The following is a 14,421-nucleotide window of genomic DNA, read 5'->3' as shown; positions in this document are numbered from 1 at the left end:
CCCAGCACTTTGGGAGGCCGAGACGGGCGGATCACGAGGTCAGGAGATCGAGGCCATCCTGGCTAACACGGTGAAACCCCGTCTCTACTAAAAAATACAAAAAACTAGCCGGGCGAGGTGGCGGGTGCCTGTAGTCCCAGCTACTCCGGAGGCTGAGGCAGGAGAATGACGTGAACCCGGGAGGCGGAGCTTGCCGTGAGCTGAGATCCGGCCACTGCACTCCAGCCCCGGGCGACAGAGCAAGACTCCGTCTCAAAAAAAAAAAAAAAAAAAAAAAAAAAATTGAGGTGTACATGCAGTAAAGTATGTACGTCTTGTGTATTTTGGTGCATTTTCATATGTGTATACACTTAGGTAAGCACCACCTAAATCAAGATATAGAACAGTTTAGCACTCCAGAAGGCTCTCTCATGTCCATATCGTTAGTAGTCACTTCTCTCCTCCAAAGGTAACCACTGCTCTGACTTCACCAAAGATTATTTGTTGTTTTTGAACTTTACATAATGGAATTGTACAGTCTGTTTTGTGTCTGGCTTCTTTTGCTTAACATTATGTTTGTGAGATTCATACATGTTGTAGGAGTACTTTTTTTATTGTTGTGTAATATTCATTGTATGACTGTATCATGAAGATAGCATATTTGATTTTTAGGTTTCAACTTGGTAAATATCTGGTTGAAAAATATAGGCAGTCCTCCCCAAGAGATTTAATAGCTGCATTAGAGATTATATTATTTTAAAAATACTATTACCTGAATTCCTGGTAATACTAAATTTGGAATTGTAGCTGCTTTTGTTTTTTTTTTCGTCTGAAGAAAGTCTTGGTTGATATTAGTTAAATCTGGATGGTTACACAACTCATTTACTTTATTTTTATTTGTTTTTGTAAACAGTTTTGCTCTTATTGCCCAGGCTGGTGTTCAGTGGCACAATCTCAGCTCACTGCAACCTCCACCTCCTGGGTTCAAACGATTCTCCTGCCTCAGCCTCCTGAGCAGCTGGGATTACAGGTGTGTGCCACCACACCCAGCTAATTTTTTGTGTTTTTAGTAGAGACAGGGTTTCATCATGTTGGCCAGGCTGGGCTCGAATTCCTGATCTCAGGTGATCCGCCTGCCTCGGCCTCCCAAAGTGCAGTGATTACAGGCGTGAGCCACTGCACCCGGCTGCATCTACTTTATTATCAGTATTTCTGAGTGTGTTTAATTCCATTCAGTGAATGCTGATCTTTGGTATGTTAAATAATTTTTTAAAAAGAAAAATGTGAGTAGAGTACCATCTCAGTTCTTTTAAATTGAACTGTTTTATTTCTTGTTTTATACTTTCTTTTTATTTGATTGCAATATATTTACAAGTCCCAAAATTCAAAAAACACAAAAAGATACAGAAGTTCCCCATTCTAGAGGTAGTTAGTAATATCTATGTCTTGTGTATCATGGAAATACTTCATGTATACACAAGCGAATATGCACATACTCTTTGTCCCTCTGTTTTTACACAAATGGCAATATGCTTTATATGCATTGTACCACATCTTGCTTTTTGATTTATATCTTGGCAATCATTTTGTCAGTACATAAACAGTTTCTTTATTCTTATTTTTTATAGCTACATAGTATTTCATTGTTTGGCTGTACCACAATTTACTTAACCATTCTCTATTAATGGACATTTGAATTGTTTCCTGCCTCTTTCTGTTAAAAGCAGCACTGCCACATCTCCTTAGTTCCTAATATTGGAATTTTGTCTGAGAAGTTCTTGGGAACAGTATTAGGGACACACATATTTTCCTATTCTTAAACTTTTCTCCCTGTTAATTTGAGCAAATTCTGGAGTGAGGGACATGGATGTTATAAATTGCAAAATAGTTTCAACCTTTAAAATAGCTATAATATTTAGCTATCATCCATATGACTGCAAATTCTATAAAGGCAGGTTATGTGTGTATATATGAATAAAATGGGATGGGTGGGAATTATGTGGAAAGGAAAAGCGTGTTCCTTAGCTAGAGCAAGCAGCTGCAAATTCTTTGTTGCCGTCTGAGAATCTGGGTCTAAAATTGCTTAATCTTTAGGATTTTTTCAAGTGAAATTAGAACTATCCTTTTACTTTGTCTTTATAATTACTGTTTTAAATAGATGTATAGTACTCATTCTTGTTCCTGTAACATATTTTGTTAAATAATTTTTTCTATCATTGAAAGCTTTAGTTGTTTCCAGGCTTTCCTAGTATAATTAACTCAGCATTAACTCAGCATTGGGCAGACTTGTTTAAGAAAAAATAATTTGTTGTTGAGTCTGAGTTGCAGGAACATTCTGTGACTTTTACTGTGGATTCCTATATTTTCTTCAAGGAATACAGTGTCACAAACAATGTATTAGTGTACTCATGTCATCATAACATTGACAGATTTAGTTATTATAATTATTAAAATTTATTTTTCCTGGACGGATGCAGTGGCTCATGCCTGTAATGCCAGCCCTTTGGGAGGCTGAGGTGGGTGGATCACTTGGGGTCAGGAGTTCAAGACCAATCTGGCCAACATGGTGAAACCCCATCTCTACTAAAAATACAAAAATTAGCCAGGCGTGGTGGTGCATGCCTGTAATCCCAGCTGTTTGGGAGTCTGAGGCAGGAAAATCTCTGGAACCTGGGAGGCGGAGGTTGCAGTGAGCCAAGATCGCACCATTGCACTCCAGCTTGAGTAACAAGAGCAGAACTCCATCTCAAAAAATAAAATAAAAATAAAAATAATTATTTTTCCTCTAGTAGGTATAAAATAATGTGTTTTGTTTTACTTCATGTGTATTTTATTTATATCCTTTTCCTTATTTTTTTGAGACAGGGTCTCCCTCTGTCACCCAGGCTGGAGTGCAGTGGCGTGATCTTGGCTCACTACAACCTCCGCCTCCCTGGTTCAAGCAATTCTCCCACCTCAGCCTTCCAAATAGCTGGGACTACAGGCGCATGCTGCCACGCCTGGCTAATTTTTTGTATTTTAGTAGAGACGGGGGTTTCACCATGTTGCCCACGCTGGTCATGAACTCCTGAGCTCAGACAATCCACCTGCCTCAGCCTCCCAAAGTGTTGGGGTTACAGGCATTAGCCACCGTGTCCAGCCTATATTCATTTTTTAATTGACAGAAATTGTATTTATGGTATGCAACATGTTTTGAAATATATATATGTTGTGAAATGGCTAAATTGAGGTAATTAACAAATTCATACCTTACGTACTTATGTGGTGAGAAGAATTAAAATTTAAATCAGGCGCAGTGGTGTGCACCTGTTGTGCCAGCTACTTGGTAGGCTGAGACCTCAGGAGGCTTGCCTGAACCCAGGAGTTTGAGCTGGTAGAATGCTATGATAGCGCCTGTGAATAGCCACTACAGTCTAGCCTCGGCAACATAGTAAGGCACTGTTTCTTAAAAAAATCTGCACAGCAATTTTCAAGTATAAAATACATTGTTGTTGCCTATAGTCACCATATTGTACAATATATCTCTTGAATTTATTGCCATATATTTTTGATTACTAGCTTCTCAGGGCTTAAAATATTAACATAGTTTTAATTCTAATGGTCACAATGAATTCACCTTTTATATTGATTTTTTTCTTATGCAGGAAATTCTTGGTGCATCACTTTCTGCACCTTTAACATCGTACAAGGTGATCTATGTTCTCCCAATGCTGACTATTAAGGAGGATAAAGGTAAGAGTTTATTTATTTCTAGAAATATTTTGGTAATCACGTTTTGGTTCTAGTTATTAATTCCACACTTTGTTTTATAGGCACTGGTGTGGTTACAAGTGTTCCTTCTGACTCCCCTGATGATATTGCTGCCCTCAGAGACTTGAAGAAAAAGCAAGTGAGTATCTGAGTTTCATGTTTGTATTTTGTCCTCACCATCTCATTGCTTAGGTACTGCTGAACTACACTGTGGGACTAGGCTAAAAAGCTATGCATTTATCTTTAAACTGCTACCTCTAACTTGTTTCTTGATGTTTATATATTTTCTGTGGTTTGATTTTTAAATACGTTTCACAGAATTTTGAAAAAGTTTTCTGGTATTCACATTTTCATTGAAATCTGGCATATGAACCTCAATTTAAGTGATAGGTATATGTCTGTGTACATTTTTGCTTTTGACTGTACAGTTTCATTTAGGCTATTCACTATAACTTTAGCTATTAAATTTTTGAAGGTTATGGATCCCTTTTGAGATATTTGGTAAAGGTAGAAATTTGCCCTCTATGGAGAGGAGAACAAATAATAGTTTTAAGAAAGTTTGGAGGTTACTTCTCTCAATGATTCTACCAGCGAAGTGTTGATCATTAGTGTTAACTTGCAAATTTTTCTGTAGGCCTTACGAGCAAAGTATGGAATTAGAGATGACATGGTCTTGCCATTTGAGCCGGTGAGTACATAGATAATTCAGAATATTCACATCCATCTCTTTGTCAGAAAAAAAGAAGAGCTAACATGTTTTCCTTATAACAAAATTAATCGGTGGAGTATGAAAATAAGAGAGTTTGCTTAAGGATTTACTCACTTTAATTTCATACCTGCTATGGTAGATAAGAGCAAAAGGAAAACTAACAAGCATTTTCTTACTACCTGGTCCCTGCAGTTTGGGAACAAACAGCTTTTTAGCATCTCCAGTTTTATAGTAGCTTGCTTTGCTAGTATGACCAGTTTCCTGGCTTCTAAAGACAAAATTTTGCCCTTTTCATGAATGTTTATTTGTAACCACAATAACTTTAACAAAATCCTATACAACTCTGTTTTATGTTTCTTTTATTTTCATGTTAGTGCCTATAGAAGAAAAACTTTTAAATTACTAGCAAATGATTTTCATTTCATGAAAGATCCAGAGGAGTTAATGTAAACCGAAAGCATAACCATCCATGAAATTAGTTGTTTACATCAGTAGTCCCCAACCTTTTTGGCGCCAGGGACTTACTTCGTGGAAGACAATTTTTCCATGGACCAGCAGGGTGTGGTAGGGGAATGGTTTTGGGATGAAACTGTACCACCTTAGATCATCAGGCATTAGATTCTCATAAGGAACATGCAACCTAGATCCCTCCATGCACAGTTCACAATAGGGTTCATGCTCCTATGAGAATCTAATGCCACCCATGATCTGACAGGAGGTGAAGCTCAGGGGGTGATGCTCGCCTGTTGCTCACCTCCTGCCGTGCAGCCTGGTTCCTAATGCCACGGACTGGTACCAATCCACATCCTTGGGGTTGGGGACCCCTGGTTTACATCATTTTGCTAGTTTCAGCATGAATTACTTAGATAATTATATGCCAGTGGAGGATAGAATGCTGGGAAAGGTGTGTGTGGTGGGGGAAGGGCATTGGGGTTGTTGATACACAGAGTATGGGTATGCTGTGTGTATATTCCTGTGGAGAGTAGGAAGACAAATTTACAGCTGGAAGTTAGTCATTCTGTGATTACTGAATGTGTGGCAGTGTCATAATGACATATACAATCTGAAATGACTTAATTGGACATTAGAGGCAAAAGGACTTGTGCCCTATAGACCTGTGTGTTCAGTCAGTGTGAACATGTTTCTGATTGCTGTTTGCTGCAGGTGCCAGTCATTGAAATCCCAGGTTTTGGAAATCTTTCTGCAGTAACCATTTGTGATGAGTTGAAAATTCAGAGCCAGAATGACCGAGAAAAACTTGCAGAAGCAAAGGAGAAGTTATATCTAAAAGGATTTTATGAGGGTGTAAGTAGTAATTTTTTTTAGTTTTTATTTGATTTACTTCATGCTCTGTGATTTTCTTAATTAGAAAAAATGTAGAAAAATTTAACATAGTTTCAACTATACATTGATTTGAGAGCTTAATATGAGAATGTATTCTATTTCCAAATTTCTATTTTTTGTTTTTGTCATGTCCTTTGCCTAAAAGCATTTTCAGAAATTCTTTTTTGTGGACTCTAGGAATCTCTATGGAGTGAATTTCTTGACACGATATTTCAAATTAGTTCATATTATGAAGTAAACTTCAAAGGTTTATTGAATGGAGAATTCCTGATCCCTTTTTTGCTCTTCTAGTTAGGGAGTTCATATTTTAGATAAGCAGTTTTATCCAGTCCGTTAGTTTATCTATTAATGTCTACTAAATGCCAGATGAGTCCAACAAACATGTTCTGAACCATTCTTTTCTCCTAGTTGTGCATACGGTAATGTGGTTTACATTTCCATGGAAAGAAGGCTAGGCTAGAGAACATAAAAATCCAGACAAGTTGTTAGGTGCTTCAGATTCAAATGAAGATTTTTAAGGACATCAACAAGAATGTTTTTTAGTTTTAGCTTTCCTACATTTTTCTGCATAACCAAGAATTGGTTATGTATCTTTTTTTGAAGTAATACATATTTTGAATGATGATAAAAGCCAACACTTATATAAGCAGCACTTATATATTAATTTACTTAATTCTGAAAATAACCCCATTCTGAAGTAGGCACTCTTATCCCCAGTTTACAGATGAGGAAATGGAGGCACAAAGAGATTAACTGATTTACTTGAGATTAGCCAGATAGTTAGCCAGTGGGAACTGGGATTCAAACTAGGTATCCTGGTTCTGGGATTTGCGTGTGTGTGTGTGTGTGTGTATGTGTGTGTGTGAGAGAGAGAGAGATGGAGTCTTGCTCTGTCACCCAGGCTGGAGTACAGTGGCACGATCCCAGCTCACTGCAGCCTCCAACTTCCAGGTTCAAGAGATTCTCCTGCCTCGGACTCCCAAGTAGCTGGGACTACAGGCGCGTGCCACCATGACCGGCTGATTTTTGTATTTTTAGTAGAGGTGGGGGTTTCACCATATTGGTGAGGCTGGTGTCGAACTCCTGACCCCAAATGATCTGCCCACCTTGGCCCTCAAAGTTCTGGGAGTATAGGCTTGAACCACTGCACCTGGCCAGATTTGTGTTCTTTTTTTTTTTTTTTGAGATGGAGTCTTACTCTGTCGCCCAGGCTGGAGTGGAGTGGCTCAGTCTCAGCTCACTGCGACCTCTGCCTCCTGAGCTCAAGAGATTCTCCTGCCTCAGCCTCCTGAGTAGCTGGGATTACAGGTGCCTGCCATCACACCCAACTAATTCAGATTTTTGTTCTTAATCACTACACTCATTAAATATAACTTTATAATGTTGGATTAAATAGATATTGAAGTATTTTGGTATGTTAGAGGTTTAGAATGTCAAAAGAGAATGCATGTCTTTTCCACCTAAGATAGAAACAATTTGAGAGAAATGTAAGAATCATGTAGATGAAAATAAGAGTCATGTAGGTGAAAATATCTGCTTTATTACCACAGAAAGCTGGAAGAGGATTGAGGCTTAATTGATGGCAACAATGGAAAAGCTAATACTTTGCCCTAGAATGTAATTGGCCTACTGAGAAAAAGATAGAGGTGAAAGAGTAGGCCTCCTTCTAGGAGCAAACTTTATCAGATGGCCAGGCAAAGAATACTCACTTGCAGCAGATGGGGTTAGAAAGAGGAGCCTAATGAGATGAAGCCGAATATGCTTAGTTCCTTCAGAAACTGCCAGGAATGAGGTGAGTGAGTGTGGTTGAATTCTGTCCATGTGGAAACTTAAGAAGAAGTGAAAGTCAGTATTCCTTCCTAATCATGCTCACACTAGGTATCTCAGTGATACCTAGTGAGGTGGGTATCACTGACAGAACGATAAGTGTGTTATAAATATTAGTTATCCATGCTATACCAAAATGAAAACTTATTATAAATGTGATAAATTTCATACTAAAAATATTTCGGTGGGCAGAAGCAAATTTAGTTACAGAAAGTTAGGGAAGAAACTCAAGGCAGATTCTAACTGTTTTATATGTGTTTTTCTCCCTTCTCATCCTTTTAGATCATGTTGGTGGATGAATTTAAAGGACAGAAGGTTCAAGATGTAAAGAAGACTATTCAGAAAAAGATGATTGACACTGTATGTGATAGGCTATGCTCTGAAGGCTGTTTTAGGAGAGCTGTTAGTTAATAGACTTGACGGTGTTATTAGCAGTGAGTTCTACAGTAGAACCTGGAGCTGTAATACAGATATCATATAGTTTTAAGGCAGAAAATAGACATATTTAGCAATTCATTTAACTTGAACATCCCATCTGTAATGTTGATAAAGGTAGTGTTCTAAAGTTGATGTGTGCATAGCATATACAGAGAACTTTGATGGTATTTCTGGCAGTGGCCATTTTAGATACTAGTAGTTACAACCCTTTCTTTCTCTGGTGTTTTTTACTGTCATCCTCCTCTAATCCCTCCATTTTTGTTATAACTCTCTTCTATTTAGCTGAGTTAACCCTTTACATTTTTATTGTTGACAACTTTGTATACCCATAATATAGAGAGACAATGGTCTGTTAGGCTTATTGAAATAAAAAAGCAGCAATTTCCTCATCACTTTTCTATAATTTAAATTTCTTTTACTTGGGGCAGGTAACATTTAACTGTTTTAGTATTGATCTCCATCTCTTTTTTTTGAGATGTAGTTTCGCTCTTATTGCACAGACTGGAATGCAATGGCCCTATCTCAGCTAACTGTAATCTCTGCCTCCTCGGTTCAAGTGATTCTCCTGCATCATCCTCCTGAGTAGCTGGAATTACAGGCATGAGCCACCATGCTGGATAATTTTGTATTTTTAGTAGAGATGGGGTTTCTCTATGTTGGTCAAGCTGGTCTCGAACTCCCGACCTCAGGTGATCTGCCCGCCTTGGCCTCCCAAAGTGCTGGGATTACAGGCGTGAGCCACCGTGCCTGGCTGATCTCCATCTCTTACAGATACCTGATCTAAATGCTTGTAATGTGATTTTTTTTTTCATGGTTAGGTATCAGCCACTAACCTCCTACTCTTGGAAGGAGTAGGAGGAAGATCCAGGTTACACTCTTCCCCCTACTTTTTGTTTTCTCTAATGTCCCACATTTATTGGTATATACTACTCCATACCCTGTCTTCTCCATACATTGTAGTTATAAAAAATGTTAGATCATAGTTATTATTTACATTTTTGAGACATGGCTCATCCATAATGTAGTGTACAATAATTTTTCATCCTCAGCTCTTGGTTTTCCCCTGGATTAATAATTATATTTATTTTTTAAAAATTCTTAATTTAAAATATACTTATCAGTACTCCATTTCTCAACTCTTTCCCAACTGTCTGTTTCTTTCCTTACTCACTTCAAACACATCAGTGTGCTTTCAGTTCCACTCAGAGAAAGCTCTTCCAGAGCTTTCTGGCTTTAGTCTGAACTGGTTGCTTACTGTCCTGATGCGCAAAGCTTGGATGTCCCTCCACTACTACTAGGAATCCCCTTTGCTCCTCTTGAGCTGGATCTCCTGTTTCCTTAATCCCATGTCTATGTCTTTCTTACATTCTTTCTCACTTTGGTGAAGCTCTGCCTCTGACAGCTTTTCTGATAAAGGGTACCTGGAAGGTAAATTGTTACGACTTTTCAAGTCTGAAATATGTCTTCTATCTTTATATTGGATTGCCTGGGTATAGATTCTGGATTGGAAATACTTTTCCCTTAAAAACTTGAGGGTATTACCTCATTGTCTTTTAGTTCATTGATGGTATTAAGAAGTTGAAAACTCTTCTGGTAGTGACTGATGTTTTTGTGAGTAACTTGTTTCCTCTGACTTTGGAGGCTTATATAATCTTTTTTCTCACAGTATTCTGAAATTTCATGATTTGCCTTGGTGTAGGTCAATTTTCATTCATCCTACTGGGTGCTTGGTGGGCTCCTTCAGTCTGGAAACTTGTGTACTTCAATTTGGGGAACACTTCTTGACTTTTTTCTTGATTATTTTTTCTTCTTCTCTATTTTCACTTTTTGAATTCCTGTCGTTCAGATATTGAACCTCTTAGATCCTGGCAGTCCTGTTGGTCCTCTTTGTGGGATAGTCCCTCATCGTTTTCTTCCTGAGCGTTTGTTTACTATGTGCTTTTATTTACTATCTGTGTGTGTGTGTATGAATACAAATTTATAAAAACTTTTTTTAAAGAATCGTTGTATGGAAAATTGAATATGTATCACCCAGATTCAATAATTACTAATTTTGGGCCAGTTCAATAATTCTTGTTTTCTGATTTTTTAAGAGACAGGGGTCTTGTCATATTGCCCAGGCTGTTCTGGCTTTGGGCTCAAGTGATCTTCCCACCTCAGCTTCTTGAGTAGCTGGTACTACAGGCATGTGCCTCCATGCCTGGCTGATTTGTTGTAGGATGATGTTCTTGTTTCATAGACAGGACATCTCTGAGGAAGACTGCTGATATATATTTGGGTGTAAAAAGAAATGTTTTTGCATATGGGTAGGACTTGTCACTAGGCTTCACTGGGAGAGATCTGGAAAGGGCCATTTGGGCCTTGGGGACTCCTGGATGTTAAGTGCTTTTAGTATTTGCTTTTGGGTTTGTTAGATTTCCCTACAGAAGATTCTGCCAATGTCTAGCTCAACTGGTCTAAGTGGCCAGGCGCAGTGGCTCACGCCTGTAATCCCAGCACTATGGGAGGCTGAGGCAGGTGGATCACTTGATGTCAGGTTTGAGACCAGCCTGGCCAACATGGTGAAACCCTGTCTCTACGAAAAATACAAAAATTAGCTGGGCGTGGTAATGTCTGCCTCTAATTCCAGCTATTCGGGAGGTTGAAGCATGAGAATCGCTTGAACCTGGGAGGCGGAGGTTGCAGTGAGCCGAGATGGCACCACTACACTCCAGTCTGGGTGACAGAGCGCTGTCTCAAAACAAACAAACAAAAAGTCTAAGCAACTGAGCATTTTGGGAGTTGGGTGGGAGAAGATAGCTGGGAATGTGTACCAACATCTAGTGTGCTGACTTTCACTTAACTCCCCTATTTTTACTATGATACTTGGAACTTTGTCTCTAGTTCAGAGACTTTCTTTTACCTTTTCCAGAGAATTAGCCTTTTTTTTTTTTTTGGTTCTGGCATAGGGGCAGTATATGGGGTTCTAACCTCTATTTTGTTTTATTTTATTTATTTTATTTTTCTATTTTATTTTATGTTATGTTATGTTATTTTAATCTTATTTTTTTTACCACTTCCCAGATACCCACTTCTTTAAATGACTTTAGTTGTTGCTCCTCTTTTCAGTCTCACTTATCTCACCTTATCTCTCTTTTCTTTCTTTTCTTTTTTTTTTTTTTTCGGAGTTTTGCTCTTGTTACCCGGGCTGCTGGAGTGCAGTGGCACAATCTTGGTTGGCTTACTGCAACCTCTGCCTCCCAGGTTCAAACGATTCTCCTGCCTCAGCCTCCCAAGTAGTGGGGTGTTACAGGTATGCGCCACCATGCCCGGCTAATTTTGTAGTTTTAATAGAGACGGAGTTTCTCCATGTTGGACAGGCTGGTCTTGAACTCTTGGCCTCCCAAAGTGTTGGAATTACAGGTGTGAGCCACTGCACCTGGACCTTATCTCTATTTCTAGAGCTATTTAATGCCACCAATTTCTGAGTCTCTTAGAGGTACTGGAGTACAGAGTGGATTGTTTTTCGGCTTTTTCTATTGTTGTCTGAGGATTTAGATAGCTTTTTAATTTTTGCTAATATATTTGTCGTTCATGTTGCTTTTTTGTTTTCAGAATTCAGTTAATATTTTTTCTTCTCTCATTCATTTTGACTTTGTAGGTTCATGCCATTTGTAAAACCCTCTTGTCTTTTTATTGGGATTTTGAGCAAGAGTTAAATGTCTGTTTTTGATCTACCAAAATCCCAGCTATTTAATTTCAGCATGAAGAATTGCATTAAAAACAGAGCAGTGAATCATTTTGTGAATAATAATGCTGAATTTTATTTTTAAAAATTATCCTAGCCTAAAATGTTTAGGATCATCATAGCATTAAGAGAGATTTATGTTTGGTAAGAAATCAAAAGCATCATCAATTTTCATGCTTAAAAGTATTTAGGATCGTAATAGCATTAAGAAAGATTTATATTTGGTAAAAAATCAAAAGCATGGTCAGTTTTCTAGTAGAAATTTTTCATGGCACTATAAATCTTTAGTAACAAGATTTTCTATGTTTAGTCTTTGTATATCCCCTTTTTTTTTTTTTTTTTTAAGCAGTTTATAAGAAGGATGAAAAGCTGCCATAGGGCTGTGCACAGTGGCTCACAGCTGTAATCCACTTTGGGAATCTGACGTGGAATACTTGAGCCTAGGGATTCAAGACCAGCCTGGGCAACATAGTGAGACCCCATTTCTATAAAAAATTTAAAAAATTAACTGGGTGGGGTAACATGTGCCTGTAGTTCCAGCTACTCAGGAGGCTGCAGTGTGAAGTAAAAGGGTCACATGAGCCAGGAGATCGAGGTTGTGAGCCATGATAGCACCACTTCACTCCAGCCTGGGTATAACAGAGCAAGACCCTATCTGTCAAAACAAAAACAAAACAAAACCAAAAAACACAAAACCCCAGAAAACTGTCATAGGAAGCCTAACCTTCAAACCATAGGATTCGAAACTGCTAACCATCTTCTGTATTTTTTTCCTTTTTGTTCACTTTTTAGTTTTTCACTGAAATGAAATAATCAGTAGGTAGAGAAAGTGATCCACTTGATGAAGATTCATGCCTTTTTAAAAGCAAGTGTTATATAGAAGGAAAGATAGAAGATAACTGACCCTGGGAAGGCGGGGAAGACATAACGAAAATGTGGGCTTTCAGTTATTGGTGGTGTAGCATTTTTTTAAAGTAATTTTTATCCTTGAGGAATGAAGATTGATTTGACATAGTATCTAATATTTGTTTATTTACCTTCCTTTAGGGAGATGCACTTATTTACATGGAACCAGAGAAACAAGTGATGTCCAGGTCGTCAGATGAATGTGTCGTGGCTCTGTGTGACCAGTGGTTAGTCTCTTCTATAGCAAGAAAATTCCCCTAGTTAGTGTGCGCGTCTTTGACTTAAAAAAATAAAAAATCAATTTGTTCACTCACAGGTACTTGGATTATGGAGAAGAGAATTGGAAGAAACAGACATCTCAGTGCTTGAAGAACCTGGAAACGTAAGATGGGAGAAAGTGATGAGGGAGGAAAAAGGAGATGAAAAATGTGGAAACAATAAACTTGAAATGCAGCAAACAAATGAACCAATAAAAATGCACTTTGTCTTTTGCTGTTTTCTAGATTCTGTGAGGAGACCAGGAGGAATTTTGAAGCCACCTTAGATTGGCTACAAGAACATGCTTGCTCAAGAACTTATGGTCTAGGTAAACAAACTTGAAATTTTTCTGTTTGGATAACTTTACCAGTTACACAGAAAATATACGTTTTTACCTCTTCCCCCCCTCTGTTCTAGTGTTTTCTGAATTGAAAGCAAGAAGTTCTCTTTGGATGGTCAGGAAAACTAGGATATAGTCCACTATCATCTACTATGTGGTAGAAGTATGCCCTCTCTAATCTGTATAGATTTTATGGTGTGTCTTTTTTATAGAGAGACTTCAAGCTTCAACCATTTGTCTTTTTTTTTTTTTTTTTCTTTTTTTGAGACAGAGTGTCGCTCTGTCTCCCAGGCTGGAGTGCAGTGGCGCGATCTTGGCTCACTGCAACCTCTGCCTCCTGGGTTCAAGTGATTCTCCTGCTTCAGCCTCCTGAGTAGCTGGGATTACAGGCAACCACCACCATGCCTGGCTCATTTTTTTTGTGCTTTTAGTAGAGACAGGGTTTTACCATGTTAGCCGGTTTGGTCTTGAACTCCTGACCTCAGGTGACCCACCCACCTCGGTCCCCCAGAGTGCTGGGATTACAGGCTTGAGCCACCATGCCTGGCCCATTTTGTCTTTTATCTACCATTTTATTTTTATTAATTATTTAAGAATAATTTAAGAGCTTCCTAAATAAGTAGCTTTGTAAATGCTATAGCCCTCTTCTTAAAAATGTGGATTCTATAGATGGAATGTCTCTTAGGTTCCTCATGCATTACTTTTTATTTTTCAGGCACTCACCTGCCTTGGGATGAGCAGTGGCTGATTGAATCACTTTCTGACTCCACTATTTACATGGCATTTTACACAGTCGCACACCTATTGCAGGGGGGTAACTTGCATGGACAGGCAGAGTCTCCGCTGGGCATTAGGTTGGTAAACAGATAAGGGAAAGGAGCATAATTTGTCAGTAAGGGTTGTGATATTTGATTTACATATTGAAATATTTTAATAAGAATTATGTAGCAGAATTTTGTCATGATGTTTTCGCTTTTTTACTGTTGAACTGGGAAAAATTAATAGATAGCCCCTTACTGTCATCATCTATTCTTCATTCTTGTGGAAGCTGTTGTCCTTGTTTGTTCCTGTAACTACATTAAGAAAAAGATTCCTAATCCATGGTTAGATTCAGGTATTGATTCTTCCAAAGAAATTACATAT

General features: G+C 38.3%; 1 protein-coding gene across 4 annotated transcripts in view; it reads left to right on the top strand.

Moving 5' to 3' along the window:
- Positions 1–14,421, top strand: part of LARS (leucyl-tRNA synthetase) — a 69,563-nt gene that overhangs the window by 24,196 nt on the left and 30,946 nt on the right. For all 4 annotated transcript variants that reach the window (XM_011931474.1, XM_011931472.1, XM_011931473.1 and 1 more), the window contains 9 exons: positions 3,624–3,711; positions 3,792–3,868; positions 4,364–4,417; positions 5,603–5,743; positions 7,892–7,969; positions 12,822–12,907; positions 12,997–13,062; positions 13,184–13,266; positions 13,994–14,132. In XM_011931474.1, coding sequence (XP_011786864.1) covers positions 3,624–3,711; positions 3,792–3,868; positions 4,364–4,417; positions 5,603–5,743; positions 7,892–7,969; positions 12,822–12,907; positions 12,997–13,062; positions 13,184–13,266; positions 13,994–14,132 — 812 coding nt within the window. The remainder of the gene's footprint in view (positions 1–3,623; positions 3,712–3,791; positions 3,869–4,363; positions 4,418–5,602; positions 5,744–7,891; positions 7,970–12,821; positions 12,908–12,996; positions 13,063–13,183; positions 13,267–13,993; positions 14,133–14,421) is intronic.

The sequence above is a fragment of the Colobus angolensis genome, unplaced genomic scaffold, assembly GCF_000951035.1.
Source record: "Colobus angolensis palliatus isolate OR3802 unplaced genomic scaffold, Cang.pa_1.0 Scaffold90, whole genome shotgun sequence".
Taxonomy (NCBI): Eukaryota; Metazoa; Chordata; class Mammalia; order Primates; family Cercopithecidae; genus Colobus; species Colobus angolensis.
Note: the sequence above shows the minus strand (reverse complement) of the source record. Positions and strands in the feature narration are given on the sequence as shown.